Source organism: Bufo gargarizans, chromosome 2, assembly GCF_014858855.1.
Source record: "Bufo gargarizans isolate SCDJY-AF-19 chromosome 2, ASM1485885v1, whole genome shotgun sequence".
Taxonomy (NCBI): domain Eukaryota; kingdom Metazoa; phylum Chordata; class Amphibia; order Anura; family Bufonidae; genus Bufo; species Bufo gargarizans.
The window spans coordinates 550,099,943-550,116,459 of record NC_058081.1 but is presented as its reverse complement, the minus strand read 5'-3'; the positions used below and the strand labels follow the sequence as shown (position 1 = coordinate 550,116,459).

The 16,517-nt window shown below is 40.7% G+C and overlaps 1 protein-coding gene across 2 annotated transcripts in view; it reads right to left on the bottom strand.

Annotated features, from left to right (window-relative positions):
- The window catches only part of LOC122926668 (B-cell lymphoma 3 protein homolog), a 100,305-nt gene that overhangs the window by 11,631 nt on the left and 72,157 nt on the right, over positions 1 to 16,517 (bottom strand). Inside the window, exons 4-7 of one of the 2 annotated variants that reach the window (XM_044278118.1) lie at positions 14,632 to 14,827; positions 10,810 to 10,898; positions 10,529 to 10,606; positions 6,773 to 6,953 (exon numbers count right to left, since the gene is read on the bottom strand). In XM_044278118.1, coding sequence (XP_044134053.1) covers positions 6,773 to 6,953; positions 10,529 to 10,606; positions 10,810 to 10,898; positions 14,632 to 14,827 — 544 coding nt within the window. The remainder of the gene's footprint in view (positions 1 to 6,772; positions 6,954 to 10,528; positions 10,607 to 10,809; positions 10,899 to 14,631; positions 14,828 to 16,517) is intronic. The other variant, XM_044278116.1, reaches the window with a different exon arrangement.

The following is a 16,517-nucleotide window of genomic DNA, read 5'->3' as shown; positions in this document are numbered from 1 at the left end:
CCCTAAGCACGCAGCCATGCCAACAAAGGAGTGGCTTAGATATAATTCTGTGAATGTCCAGACAGAGCCCTGTTTCGAACCAAATTAAACATATTTGGAGAGACCTGACAATGGAAGTCCACCAATGGTCCCCATCCAATTTGAGTTTGACAGGATCTGAAGAAAAGAATGGCAGATAATCCTCAAATCCAGCTGTCCAAACCTTGTGGCATCATATCCAAAAAGACTGGAGACTGTAATTGCTGCCAAAGGTGCTTCAACTACCGGTAAGTACTGAGTAAAGGGTCTGAATACTTATGTCAATGCAATTTTTTTCTTTTCAATTCAAGATTTCTAATATTCTGTTATCACTTTCTAATTATGGGGTATTGAGTGCAGAATAATGGGGAAAAACTTTAATTTGTTTTTATTTTCGCACAAGGCCGCAAACCTAACAAAATGAAAAAAGTGAAAGGATTTGAAGACTTCCTGTATGCATTGTACATCACGTTAAGGCATTAAAGGAAAACTAAAAAATGTGTCAGGCTCCGCCGCATTATATTATTTCCTTGTCTCAACACAAGTATTAGTTGGAAGATGCACACAGTCATGTGACAACTAAACCCATCCAGATATAATTTGGAAAATACGAATAGTTAAGAAATAGTCGGAAGAAAATGCTTGACTGTTTGTGTAACTTCCATAAAGTACTGAATCCACTTGAAATTGAAATCTCCACTCAGAAGAGCACATAGAGAAGAGTGAAATATAAATTAAATGAGACGTCCATCTTAAAATTCTCTATTCAACAGGTTATCACAGCTTGGTACCTCAGATGCCTCCAGAGCTACCCCCTTCCCAATTAATTTGCTCTGCTAGATTTTCTTCAGACTGGCAGCTCAGGAGACGTGTCCTTTCTGCTGCAAATCTCTCCCTCTCACTGCTCAGTGGGCATACTCTTTCCCAGGGGGCTCTCCCTGTAACTGTCACACCTTCTCACATTAGATATGACTGGAAACATATGCATGCAAATGAAGGATGGAACCAAGCATGTGCGACCACCTCAGTGAAGTGGACAAAGAAATAAGGAACAAAACAAACATCAGGTGGCACTATACAAATATATTTTATTGAATACCTCAGTGGCTATACTAATTACATGCAATTTCAAAAGCACTCAGATCCAGGTGCAGGTATGAAAAATGTAGAGTATTTTCAACTGGACAACCCCGCTAAGAGTGGATGAACTAATAGTGAAGGATCTAGCAACTAAGACCCTCTTTGAAAGCTCCATCTTTGAATTCTTTATGTCTCAAAGGTTTGTCCAAGACCAGCTATTTCAAAAAATGGATTAAACATACAGTATCTAACAACCCGTGGGGTAATCCTCGTATCACAGTGTTTTCCTTTGCTGACAGTTATGAATTCCATCACAGGACACTTTCATAATGACTACTGATGTGGTGTGAGTGGGTGGGGACTGTTTGATGAGTTCTTCTGAAAGTCAAGCATTGGGTCAAAGAAAAAGGTGTTTCTTGTCTTTTGGCAAAACTTTGCTAAAAATGAAACTAGCTTTGTTGTATATTGTGCATGCAGCTCATGTTCCAATGAATTAGGTTGACAACTATGTACAAGATCAATGATACGCCACCAAAAAGTAGATGTTTACCATATATGTATCAGAAAATAAGCTCCATATGAGTCTTTCTTTTGCTTTCTTTACGTAAGAGGACAAGAACCCAGTCCCTTAGGGAAGGAAACTCTTTCAAGACAACACAGATCATATGGCCCTATGTCTTGGATATTATTGGTGTCCACGCATATATATAGATGGTGGGTGGGCCTCAAAATCAATTTTTCTGTTGGGACCAAGGAACCTTAGGCTGACACTGGGGACCTAAATGCCAGACCTTTTGCCTCTATTGCCCACATAGGCCATAATGGGACATATGGACAAAGGTTGTGAAAAGATTAATTCATTTTTTTTCCATAGCTGAAAACATCATTCTGAAATGCCATATCCGACCTTAGTTTTTGCAACAATTGGAATTCTTCCGACTCTAGAATCACTCAAAACTTTCATTGCCCACATAGGAAATTAATGTACAAATACTGTGTAGATACTACAATCACTACAAACAGAATATAATCGAAGTATGTTAGTGAACCAGGGTGTCCCATTAAGAGAAACCATGCCTACTTGCCCTATTTGGAGGTCATAAGGAAGATGAGTCTACTCCTTGGCTCCCCCCTAAAAACCAGTGTAGAATCACTTGAAAGATTGGTTCCTACTCCGGAGGTCTCTATACTACACAGCTAGCCATTAATTCAATGGTGGGCAATGCAAAAAGTGATTTTTTTTTTTAACAACAGCAGGGGGAGCATCTCTTAGGGACTACTAGGGTTTCTGTCCCCACAGGGACAGGCATCCGGACGGGGACGCTCCTTGCGGGGTAAGTCCCCGTGTAGATAGGTAGGGCATACTAGCCCCTGCCCCCCTTCTTAGGGTTGCCTAGGGCTAACCACCTCGCCTCCAACCATCTTGAAGGGGCTCATCTATATTTTTTGTGTGTGAACGAGAAGCATCCAAGGACCGTTCTTCACCCCCAGTCTTCTCCATGAGACATCCTGATCAACAACCGGGTGAGAACGTTCCTGCTTTTATTCAAACCTCTGGTCACACTGTTTTTGTATGTATTACTTTGCCCGCTGGGCTGTCTTGTTATATTTGTTATGTATAGAGGCTCCTCCTCTGTTGTCCATAATTTTAGATTGACCGAAAATAAATGCTAAGTTTTATCCCTCTGTCCTACGGGATCAGTACTTATTGCTACCTAATTTTGGGATTTAGTGGGCCTGTTTGACATACCTGGCCCTTTATTTGACAGATGGGACAATCCTTTAAATGTATGACCACACATAATGTATCTGGGCAAAATTCTCCAAAAATCATATGGATTTTACAGCAGACTCTGGTGCTGCCAGGCAAAATGGCCAACCATTGAACTAACATGCTGCCTGAAATTTCCTGTTCAGCAATTTCTCTCTGTAAATTACACTCATTGAAAAAAAAATAATGCACCCAGATGTCTGATTACTGAAAAACCCGACATGCAATTATGTCTCCAGCAGATATGTAAATGATTACAGGTATGATCTGATTAGACACTGGGTCTTGCCACAAAAAAAGCATAAACGTACTTCTTTATCCTCTTTATTACCTAACCCCTCAGGTGAATACCGTAAAAAAATGAAAATAAAAACTGTGTAAAAAAAGCAATTTTTTGTCACCTTACATCACAAAAAGTGTAATAGCAAGCGATCAAAAAGTCATACGCACCCCAAAATAGTGCAATCAAACCGTCATATCATCCCGCAAAAATCATACCCTACCTAAGTTACTCTCCCAAAAACTGAAAAAAACTATGGCTCTCAGACTATGGAAACACTAAAACAGTATTTTTTGTTTAAAAAATTAAATCATTGTGTAAAACTTACATAAATAAAAAAATTGTATACATATTAGGCATCGCCGCGTCCATGACAACCTGCTCTATAAAAATACCACATGATCTAATCTGTCAGATGAATGTTGTAAACAACAAAAAATAAAAACGCTGCCAAAACAGCTATTTCTTGTTACCTTGCCTCACAAACAGTGTAATATAGAGCAACCAAAAATCATATGTACCAACAAAACTGACACCCTATCTTGTAGTTTCTAAAATGGGGCCACTTTTTTGGAGTTTCTACTCTAGGGGTGCATCAGGGGGGCTTCAAATGGGACATGGTGTCAAAAAAACAGTCCAGCAAAATCTGCCTTCCAAAAACCGTATGGCGTTCCTTTCCTTCTGCGCCGCCCTGCCGCGTGCCCGTACAGCAGTTTACGACCACATATGGGGTGTTTATGTAAACTACTGGATCAGAGCCATAAATATTGAGTTTTGTTCGGCTGTTAACCCTTGCTTTGTAACTGGAAAAAATTTATTAAAATGGAAAATCTGCCAAAAAAGTGAAATTTTGAATCTTTATCTCTATTTTCCATTAATTCTTGTGGAACACCTAAAGGGTTAACAAAGTTAGTAAAATCAGTGAGGGGTGTAGTTTCCAAAATGCGGTCACTTTTTTGGAGTTTCTACTCTACGGGTGCATCAGGGGAGCTTCAAATGGGACATGGTGTCAAAAAACCAGTCCAGAAAAATCTGCCTTCCAAAAACTGTATGGCATTCCTTTCCTTTTGTGCCCTGCCGTGTGCCCGTACAGCAGTTTACGACCACATATGGGGTGTTTCTGTAAACTACATAATCAGGGCCATAAATATTGAGTTTTGTTCGGCTGTTAGCCCTTGCTTTGTAACTAGAAAAAAATTATTAAAATGGAAAATCTGCCCAAAAAGTTTAATTTTATCTCTATCTTTCATTAATTCTTGTGGGACACCTAAAGGGTTTACAAAGTTTGTAAAATCAGTTTTTAATATCTTAAGGGTTTAGTTTCTAGAATGGGGTCATTTTTGGGTGGTTTCTATTCTAAAGTGGGTTTTTAAACATTTCAGACAAATTTAAAGATTTGCTTCTAAACTTCTAAGCCTTGTAACATCCCCAAAAAATAAAATGTCATTCCCAAAATGATCCAAACATGAAGTAGACATATGGGAAATGTAAAGTAATAACTATTTTTGTAGGTATTACTATGTATTATAGAAGTAGAGAAATTGAAACTTGGAAATTAAGCAAATGTTTAAAAAAAATTTGGTTAATTTGGTATTTTTTTTATTTTTTTTACTCCAGAATCGCCTGGAGAAGTCAATGCGTTTTAAAGTTATTACCACATAAAGTGACACTGGTCAGATTTGCAAAAAATGGCCTGGTCCTTAAGGTGAAAATGAGCCCGGTCCCTAAGGGGTTAATGGCTGTGTGTTGAGTTATTTTGAGGGCACACCACAGGTCATACAAGCTGTACACTGACTACTTTACATTGTATCAAAGTGTCATATCTTCAGTGTCCCATGAAAAGATATAATAAAATATTTACAAAAATCTGAGGGGTGTACCCACTTTTATGAGATACTGTATAGATATTGCAATAATAATTCAATTTAAAATGCCTTATTTGTCTATAGTAATACTTTTTGTGGGATAACTCCCTTAATAGTTTAGTGCCAGTTTTCTACAGATGATGACATTCACTGTACAAACAAGGGGATTTTTTTAAACTATCATTTTTTAAAACAGAGTAAATAAATAGTTCCCGTTTAAAGATTTTTGTAAGTTGCAGATTTCTATAAATGAACCCATTGTAAGAGCACACAAGGGGCCATTTACTGTTTTCACGAGTCATGGAATCATTCAAGAGGAACTCAATTTCAATTGTGCTATTTATTAAAATGCCAATGCCATACCTCGCACTGACACACTCTGATAAATACCATTTATTCAGTATTTTATATAAATAACATTTTTCTTACAGCGTCACTGCCTCTGCACCCGCTATTCTAAGGCCTCATGCACACAACCATATTATGGCCTTTTGCATTATATGGAGTTATAATAAGGTAACCATAGACGACTGTGGAGCCTTATGATATATCTGTAGGCATCTCATTTCACATGGAGGTGTACAGAGTCAGAATTATTTCTGTGGAGGAAGTGGAGGTGTTGCTGGCTTCACACACAGCAGAGGAGCGCAGTTGCATGGAGGATGACACGGTAAGTGTCCCTGCATAGCGCTCGCCCCCTTCATGCTGACAGAGGATCTTTAAAGGGAAGGTTTACAACTGATTTGTTTTATTGTCCGAAAGGATCTTAATTTGTTCCCACCCTGCACCATATATACACTGTATCTAGTACTCAATGTAAAGTGCCTAAAAGGTATATTAAACAGACATATTTTCTGGCAGATGATTGCTATGGACGCTTGTTAGCAATCATCTGGCAGTCTAATACTGCCTCCAAAGGCTTGATGAACGAGCAAACACTTGATCATAGGGCATGGTTAAAAATCACATTGGTGGCGGTGGCAGATGCCACTGTGTAATACTGATCTGCTGCAGACACACCCCTGCCCTGCATGGGGACAAGCAATGGCATAGACGATGTATTGACAGACTATAATACAGTGCAATGCTGGAGTACTAGAGTGTATTATCAGAAGATCACATAGTCATCATCATGATCAGAGGTCTCATAGGGGAGAGAAAAAATCAAAGTATAAATATATATATATATATATATGAAGGTTAAAGTAAAAAACACTAAAATCCATTTTTCTCCATGGTTTCACACTACAAACATGTAATCTAACCCTAAAGTCATAGTACCACCCTTCTGTCCCCTTAATTCTTGCTAAGCTACTGAATATACTGTATGTTAGTAAGAACTAGATGGGCGATTGCTGGGAGTACTCCTGCAGAATCAGACTACACAGGGCTTCTCTGCAGTCTGTTACCATGGAGACACATGGATCTGTGTAGGAGCTATAGACACAAAATACTAGCAGAGTTTTAATAAAGAATAATTGCTAAATTGCTACCCTAATTACTTTACATGTACAGTACTGATATAAAATAAAGACATTTCTTGCAAAGCCGTATCTTCCCTTTAAAATAACACATTGTAATGACTGCAGCACAACCTCAGTAGAGGATGAAGTTGCGGCTGAGGTCACAAGACAGTTATGGTGCACTGATTATTTCTAGTGCTGGTCAGCCTCTGGCTGTCAGAGCATGCTGAGAGTTGTAGTCTTGCAGCAGCTGTGGAGCCAGAGACTAGAGACCACTTCTTCTGACTATACCTACATTTCCAGCTCACCTTTCTGTCTTTGGCTACTGTCATGGCGGTGTCATTGTGACAGTTCTTTATGCTACCATCCGCCCCACTTCTCAGTAGTAAACGCGTAATCTCATGAAGCCCTCGTCCACTTGCTACATGCAATGCTGTGTTTCCTGCATAGGTTGATCCATTGATTTCTGTGCCTTTCTGTAGGGATCAGGTAAATTAGCGTTAACAGTAAATCCATGAATCATAATTATATGTATACAGGGCAACATTTACCAATGCAAGTGACCTTAGAAATGTTCTCCCCGAGAGCTCATGAGCACAGATCCTGTACAGCAATGGAGAGTGCTTACAGGTTCATATCCTAAACTCACAGCATACCAAGGGCCACTTTAATATCTCATGCTTGGAACATGCCATATTTTTCTTGTGAATTATCTATGTGTCTCTGTACACAAGAAGAGGTCCACAAAGGTATCGTAGAGGTCCATTGCAGGCAAAGAGCACCATAAAACAAGGATAGGGCCATGTGGGGTTGTACAGTCTTGTGAATACAGCATCGTCATTTCTAATATACTTTGCATTCCTATTCACTATTTCTGCTTGCTGTCCGTGAATAGAAAATTTCACTTTTTGAGCATGTTCCAACGGGACAGAGACACCAATGATTTTCTGTTAGATTGGCAGGCAGAAAATCCACAGTAATTACAGTAGATGCAAAGTAGATGAGATTTTACAAAGTTCATCCACATGCTGCAGAAAACTGTGTGCAGGATGTTTTGTATGTTTTTCTGTGATTTTTTTTGATTAGTCTTGAAGGAATGGCCCCTTCAGGTAATGTGCTTCTATTTTGGGAAAGAAATTTTTGAGCACTTTTGCTCTGCCTATTTCACAGACGACCTTGATTAGGTGATACATATAATATAGGTGTACTCTATGTGCAGGGTCTGCTCTCATAAATATAGATGCCCAACGGCATAGGTAGGTTTTAGTGTTGAGCGAGCATGCTTGGCTGAACTGCTGTTCGGCTTGAGCATCTCTATGCTCGGCCGAATACTGCGGGTGCTCGAGTACAATTTAATACAATGAAAGTCAATGGGAGAGCATCAAACCAGGCACCCCCTGCTCTGAAGAAAAGCGGGTGTCTGGTTCACAAAAAAAGGTTAGAAATTGATTGAAACACCATCAAAATGGTTTGGAACTAGCATTAAGAAGATGGCTGGATGCGTCTTGGACTCCTATTATCTACGACATACAATAGACAACCACACAAAGGCTATATGCCAAAAGCCAGGTATATGCAAGCCATCAATCTATCCATGAGACAGATAACAGCCAGCATACCTTACAACAGCCTTGTGCAGTATGAGACATTCCAAACCAGCTCTCATCGGACTGAGAGCCAGTAAGCCTCAAAGTTACTTCAGATCTGTTGGATGGTTTGGGTGGACCTGCGCACCTAGATCAATATCATTAGGGTGACAAAGAGTTTTCTGATTGTCCTAACATAATATTCAATAACCTTTCTTTACAGTTCTGTCATGTAAAAAATAATTTGCATAAACATTGGCATATGGGAAAGACATTGCATGGAAAATTTGCGATCTACACTACTCATGAACAGTACCATCTATTGGTTTCATAGTCTTATGACAAGAGTAATAGTCTTAATGTCCAATAAGTTGGCACTGCAGGTAAGTTTTCGTGGTGCTCGCGTCCTAGGATTGGCATCCCATGAAATAGCAGCAAAAAAGGGCAGTCACTCACTTTCTGTTATCTGCAATAATTCAGTTTATTGTCATATAGTACAGTACTAAGTGACAATAAATAGAATTATTGAAGATAACGGAAAATGAGTGCCGGCCATTTTTTGCTGCGAAGCGTAATAGTCTTGTCATAAGACTATGAAACCAATAGATGGCGCTGTTCATGACTTATGAACAGTGCCGTCTATTGGTTTCATAGTCTTATGACAAGACTATTACTCTTGTCATAAGACTATGAAACCAATAGATGGCGCTGTTCATCTTGTTGAGGCGCTAGTAAGTGGGGCACACTGCTCAACAGAGTCCACTCACCGTGTAGCACTCATCCTATAATAGCCTGCGCTAACACTGAGGTGCATATCGGATTGCTATCATTCACACATCTTCTAGCACTTTATCTGCGGTAATATAAGCTTGCTAGAGTGTATCCGAGGACTTTTGCCCTGCTTGTAATGACTCATGAACAGCACCATCTATTGATTTCATAGTCTTAAGACAAGACTATGAATCCAATAGATGGTGCTGTTCATGAGTAGTGTGGATCGCAAACATTATAATCACAAATTTTTATAGCGAGTTTTCCATGCGAAAGGCTACACTAATAGTCTTGTCATAAGACTATGAAACCAATAGATGGCGCTGTTCATGAGTAGTGTAGATCGCATGTCTTTCCCATATGCCCATGTTTATGCAAATTCGTTGTTACATGACAAAACTGTATAGAAAGGTTATTGAATATTATGTTAGGACAATCAGAAAACATTTTTTGTCACCCTAATGATATTGATCTAGGTGTGCCGGTCCACCCAAACCATTCAACAGATCTGAAGTAACTTTGAGGCTTACTGGCTCTCAGTCAGATGAGAGCTGGTTTGGAATGTCTCATAGTGCACAAGGCTGCTATTGTAAGGTATGCTGACTAAGCCTGTTATCTGTCTCATGGATAGATTGATGGCTTGCATATACCTGGCTTTTGGCATATAGCCTTTGTGTGGTTTTCTATTGTATGTCGTAGATAATCGGAGTCCAAGATGCATCCAGCTGTACTCTTAATGCTGTTTCCAAACCATTTTGATGGGGTTTCCATCAATTTCTAACCATTTTTTGTGAACCATACACCCTCTTCTCTTCCGAGCAGGGGGTGTCTGCGGTTCTTTCATTGACTTCCATTGTGCTCAGGTGCTCAGTAGAGCAAACGAGCATACCGATGTGTTCGGCCAGAGCACCCGACCACTTTGGTGCTTGATCAACACTAGTAGGTTTAGAGTAGGTCTGCCTGACTGAGACCACCTTGGAGTGGGTAGGTGAACACAGATGTGTTTTGATCAAAATATATTAGCTGAGAGTCTCAGATTTTATAATTAGAGTGAGGGCTTGGTCCATATATTGTGTTTGCGTCTATTGTTTTAGTGCATTATTTTTCGTGATGTTATAAATGTAGCCATGCACATCCACATATTTAGTATCATATCGTGCAGGATGTTTTGCATCTTTTTCTGTGCAGCAAAAACTGATCTGCAGTATGGATTTTAAATCCGCAACATGTCAATTTATGCTATGGATTGCCACCATGGATTTCACCCCTTGCAATGTGTACTCTTTACCCCTAAATGATGAAACACTCATTGCCTTTGTCCTACTCACACAACTACTGGGCTTGTTGTACTGATTCATAAGCACACTGACATGTACTCAGCTGTATGAAAAGGACTAAACCATGGGGAGGTTTCAGCAGTAACGCTGGATTTACTGTTTTTGGGCAGCAAATAGCTGTTTAGATTTTAGCTGTTTTCACCCAATGAACGAGCATTTTGCTTGTTCATCGGGTGATCAACTGCACCTTTAGATGGGCAGATTGTTGGGAACGAGCTTTCATAGGAACATTCTTTCCCGATAATCTGCCCGACAATCGGACTGTGTAAGCCCGCCATCATTTCCAGTGAACACCCAGGATTGGCTGACAAGTTGCAATGTGACTATGACTATATGAACAGATACTGTATTATTCACCTGAAGCAGAAGTGACACCAGCTCCTCAGAACCACTTTCCACAGCCTGGATCAAAGGACTCTGACCACTCTTTAAGTCCTGTAGAAGAGACTGAAATTAACCATAAAGGTATAGCACAATTTTCTAAATGAAAACTCAAAACATCTATGTGTACTGAGGGAGTTAAGTCAACAATCACCCAAACAAAACGGGAACAAATATGATATAGGTTTAAAGCTGTGTGCTCAATACCAACAACATAAAACCAAATCCAAAAAGTAAGACATTAAAGGGTACTGTACCATGGCATTCACGTCAGCACCATGCTCCAGTAAACATAAAGCGATATCACTACGTCCTGACCTGATGGCCACATGCAATGCGGTCATACCTGAAGAAATATAGAAAACATGATGAGTGATATGGAGCCAGTTATGTTACAATATAATATACTAATACATTAAACGCACCAAGTGAAACTGTGTAATACAGTGCAGATAATTAAAAAGTTTGCGCTCCAGTTACAATTATTTATTTGCATATGGAGATATATAGGAAACGTCAATGAATTAAAGGGGCTTTCCAGAGTTCTGATATTGATGACCTGTCCTCTGCATAGGTCATAAATATCTGATCGGTGAGGTTCTCACAATTCGCACCGCCACTGATCAGCTGATCGACAGATTAGCACATCTAGGGTTTCTACACTTTTTTTCTCAAGATACTCGACAATTAGACAGGGCTTAGTGGAAAGTGGGTAGAGCCTTGGATGCACCATTTTGCAACAAAATTTCAGCACAATTCTGATATATTGTAAGCCAACCAATAAGTGGAATAGAGTCAAGAAGTGTCTATTCCAGACATCCAGCGTGAGCCATTGTGATAAATCTGGTGCAGGTCTAGACAACCTTTCTAAGCTTGCGCCATCTACAGGATTAGTAAATCTGAGTCACAGTGCATTGGCCATGTTGAATTACTGCAGGAAGAGAATGGGAGCTGAGCTGCAGTAACCCAGCACGGCCACTACACTCTGAACGGAGCTGTGCTTCCTATTCCATCCCAATTGCTAGTTCCAGCACCAGAGACTGCAGGGAACAGTTGATGGGTGGGGGTGCGGAGTGTCGGGACCTCATTTAATATCGGATATTAAATGACCTATCCTGAGATTAGGGCATCAATATCAGGAGCCTGGAAAACCCCTTTAATAGTCACAAAGTCACCGAGCCTCCACTTGCTGTAACGGTCTAAGGAACCTTGACAATTGCATCAGTGGATTTTCTGATACAAAAGGTGCCAAAACTTAACGGAAGGAAGTGAGTACTTGTCACATACTGAAAATAGTTGAGAATGTACTTCTTTTGTGACATCACTAAAATGAGCAACAAATGACTCTTATAAAAAGAAGTAAATTGCAGTTACCTGTCCGAGCCAGCAGGGTCAGAGTAGTGCATTAATCAGGCATACCATCTACATGGATGTTAGGAGTCACCATCTACATGGATGTTAGGAGTCACCATCTACATGGATGTTAGGAGTCATACTATAGCTATGTTATTTTCTCATGCTATTTGCACTAGAGTTGTATGCTATCCACCTCAATATATTGATCCAAAAGAAACAGACATGTTCAGATGCTGTGTAAGGGAACTATTCTATACTACATGCCGTATGGGGTAGTATATGGCAGCACATTAAGCCAAAGTGGTATAAAGCCAGTTCCAGCTTCATCGGTGGAATTTTCCATAACACATCTTTTGCATTAATGACCAGGCCTGAATGTTTGAATTATTTGTGATTTAGGCCACACAGTGATTTAATTTAATAGCTCTTTTATCTGTTGGGTTAGCAAAATAATTTTAGCAATTTTTTTTAAATGAAACATAGGGCCTTATTATGTTTTTTTAGAGGTTTTATTTGGTGGAAAAATGTAAGAAGTAAATTATAAATGACATTAAAATGGGATCCCTATTTTGTGTTGATTGTTTTGCTGTATAATATGTATCGTTTTGTGCAAATGAGATGACTATGGCGATGGTTTGGGTTGGTGTGGGTTATCTTTTTTCTTATTTGTATTTTAGTTTTTTCCTGATTTCTTCTATATTTAGCACATAATATACTATGCTTACGTGATCACCAGGTAAAGGAAGTGGCATAGCGCTCACTGAGCACCACTTATCAAGGAAAGGAGAAGACAGAAGGGGTAATAAACTGCCTCTGTCCTCCCCCCAGGACACTCGACTGTCACTCAATCTGCTTCTGCTAGACCAGGGATCAGCAACCTCCGACACTCATGCTATTCTGAATCTACAACTCCCAGAATCCTATTTTTACTTATGTGGCAATTAGAAGAACAGCAGAGTAAGGTTGCATGCTGAGAGTTGTAGTTTTACAGCATCTGGAGTGCCAGATGTTGCTGATCCCTGTGCTAGACTATAGGAACAGGAGCTTTAACCCACACTGTACACGGTGCTCCAAAGTAAGACCCAGAACCAAGCATGACAACTGGTCATTATTAGGTTAAAGGGCTTCTGTCACCCCACTAAAGTGATTTTTTTTTTTTTGGGCTAGTTACATTCGTTATAGTGCGATATATGAGAATATAATGTTGTTACTTACTTTCATGCGGCCGTTTCTTGAGAAAACGAAGTTTTATAATATGCAAATCAGGTCTCTACCAGCAAGTAGGCCGTCTACTTGCTGGTAGCCGCCGCAAAAAAACGCCCCCTCGTCGTGTTAATTGACAGGGCCAGCCGTGATCTCCTCCTCCGGCCGGCCCTGTCAGTATTTCAAAAATCGCACGCCTCTGTTCATTCGGCGCAGGCGCTCTGAGATGAGGAGACTCGTCTCCTCACAACTCCCTCAGTGCGCCTGCGCCGATGACGTCTTCTCTTTCGGTGATGTCATCGGCGCAGGCGCACTGAGGGAGTTCTGAGGAGACAAGCCTCCTCATCTCAGAGCGTCCTGCGCCGAATGAACAGAGGCGTGCGATTTTTGAAATACTGACAGGGCCGGCCGGAGGAGGAGATCGCGGCTGGCCCTGTCACCTTTGTTTTCTTAAGAAACGGCCGCATGAAAGTAAGTAACACCATTATATTCTCATATATCGCACTATAACGAATGTAACTAGCCAAAAAAAATAAAAATCACTTTAGTGGGGTGACAGAAGCCCTTTAAGGAATCCAATGCTATGTATATGTATCCCTGCAGCCAAATGTTTTTGGCATTTTTTTTTATAATAAACTGACTTGTAGCTGGCAGTGTTCCAGTAAAGCGGAAGTCCCCAACCCTTTGTATGTATGGAACACATTCAACTTTCAGTGATGGATGAGAGTAACTCAAAAAAAGAGGAGAGACATTTTTTTTTTTATGTGAAAAAAGAAAACATGAAATTATGAACATTTGCTGATAAATATTTCACTGTGAAATGTAAAACAATATTATACCATCCGAATTGGCACTGTCTGGTGGTAAATCTAGGATAGGTCTGCAACGATGTCAAGCCATACATTAATAACCCAGAACTCCCATGGTGAGCCACACAACAGGGGCTGTGAACCACATGTGGCTCTTGAGCTACTGTTTGGGACCACTGCTAGGGGCAGATTGTCCATAGACCCTACAGGCAAATTTCCCGGTGGGCCAATGCACAAGGGGCCACTCGAGCCCTCCTAATAGTTGCCAGCCAGGTACATAAGGATCTGATACTCTCAGTATTAATTAATGTAGCAGAATCGGACACTTATATACCTGCCCAGCAGCCACAGGTGCCCTCCCTAATTGAACTGTATTGCCATCCTAAGGAAGATAATACAGTTTTATACTGTGTCGCAGGCAGCAGTATTTTGTGCTGCACTGTGCTATTTGGTTCTGCTGGGGCGGGATTTTGTTCTGCACTATGGTATTGCTGGCCCCACCTACTTCTTTTGGCTCTTCCTACATGTGTTGGCCCTGCCTACTAGTGTTGCCCCGCTTTCTGTCAATTTGAACCCACCTACAACATGGGGCCTCTTTTAGTTTTTTTTCCCAGGGCCACTTTAAGTTCCCGGTCCACCCCTAAACACTGCAGTAAGGTGTAAATTACATTCATGAACTTTAGATATACATCATATTACATAGTCTCACACCATGGTAGTTGGTTGCTTCCAGGTCTCGTATTCCGGCCCTCAGCAGAACCTGGAGACTCCTGATGCTTCCATATTCACATGCCAGGTGAATGCAGGTCTGTCCATTGCGGTCAGGGATTAGAGGGAAGGCTCTGTGTTGCAGGAGAAGAGCCACAAGTTCTGGTTGATCGGTGATTACTGCAAGGTGAAGTGGAGTCTGGAGGAAGATGAGGATATACTAAGTCATTGAGGAAGTACAACTGGTCTGAAAAAAATCTGTAGTCATCCTGCCGTTTCATTTTTTTTGTCACTGTCCCTCCATGAATCCAACATTCTCTAATAGTGAAAGCTTCCAGTAACCCAGAATATCTGCTCTCTCAGCTTGCATACCGGACCATCCTATGGCTTTTTGTACAGATACAATACACACAAAAACAATTGGATTGATAGACGTTCCTATAATACTTAGATAATCACAGCCTGATGAACGTTTAAAATAAAAAAACAAAGCTTTATTTAAAGTCTGTTTAAAAAGAGGGTGGGGAAACCCATATGTCACAATCTGTGACCATCAGGCAACTAATCTTAGAAATGTATACAGAGAGGGGAGCAAATGTCTCTGCACATTAAGAAGATTAGGGTAAGACCCGACTTGCTAGCTGGAATAGCTATGTATCTGCAGGTCGGGGTAAATGGACACTAAAGTCAGTGTGAATGGATGCACTATGTGTGTATCATCGGTGATCCTGTAGGATGTATATACACAGATAAGGTTGTGCCACCTGGTATATGTAACCAGGAATGTTCAATACATTAGATCGCACTGCCTCTGTCATATAACAGTCTGAAAGGACTTGCAGCCACTAACTGTAGTGCAGATGACAGATCAGTCTTTAATGTGTATTGCTGATGGTAAATACCTAGGTCACAGCCTTATATCCGCAGCCAGTATTGGCTAAATACAACCACTCAGAGCCAATTGATTAAGCTCCATTCACACACATAAAAGCCAGTATATTTTGGCTCATCCATCCATCACATGCATACTCCAAGGCTGACTAAAGGGTTAAATGCATCTAGTGCAGTCCTGCCTAAAGAGCTGTATCCTGATACAATGTATTAGCTCTACGCGTTTCCACGTGACCTGTTATTATCACGCATCTTCAGGAGCTTATTGTTTGCTAATGTCAAAACAGTAGAGCCGCACTGTGGTGTGCTATGGCTAATGGCGCTGTAATGGCCGCACGCGGCCGATAGAACGCCAAGTTCATATGGACGAGGCCCCGCCCACCAGGAGGCGTGTCCCGGTACCGTATCCAATCAGAAGTAGGGGCGGGCTCTCTAGCTCCGCCCCCTGACCGGCCGATGCCGAAATTGATTCCAACACTTCCTGACATGAATTGCGTTATACGCAGTGACAGGGGGAGTGAGATTCGCGGCCCATATACTGTCATTCCAGACCGGAGAAAATCCACACAAGGGGTGCCCTCATGATTCATAACCAGAAAAAAGACAGGTACCGCTCACACCCATGTCGTGTGACATCAAAGGGGAGGGGTAAATTACAACACTGATAGATTCAAAAGAAACATCACTGTTGCACGCAGCTCAGGTTGGACATGCACATATACTATACATCCAGATTGTATAGATGCACATCGATATGTACATATACAGACCCTATTATACCAAAAATGGAAAAAACAAGATGCAACTTACATCATGTTATGTTATATTAAGTAAAGATTTTTTTCTTCCTTTTGTTATTATTAAATTTCAAAGGGCAGCATATACATGTGTGCAGATCAACGCCAAGGTTTAAATATAAAGGGCAGCATATAGGTATATGCGACTCCAAAATCAGACGTGCTCCAATATCAGACGTCCAGCTCTAATGTAGACCATCC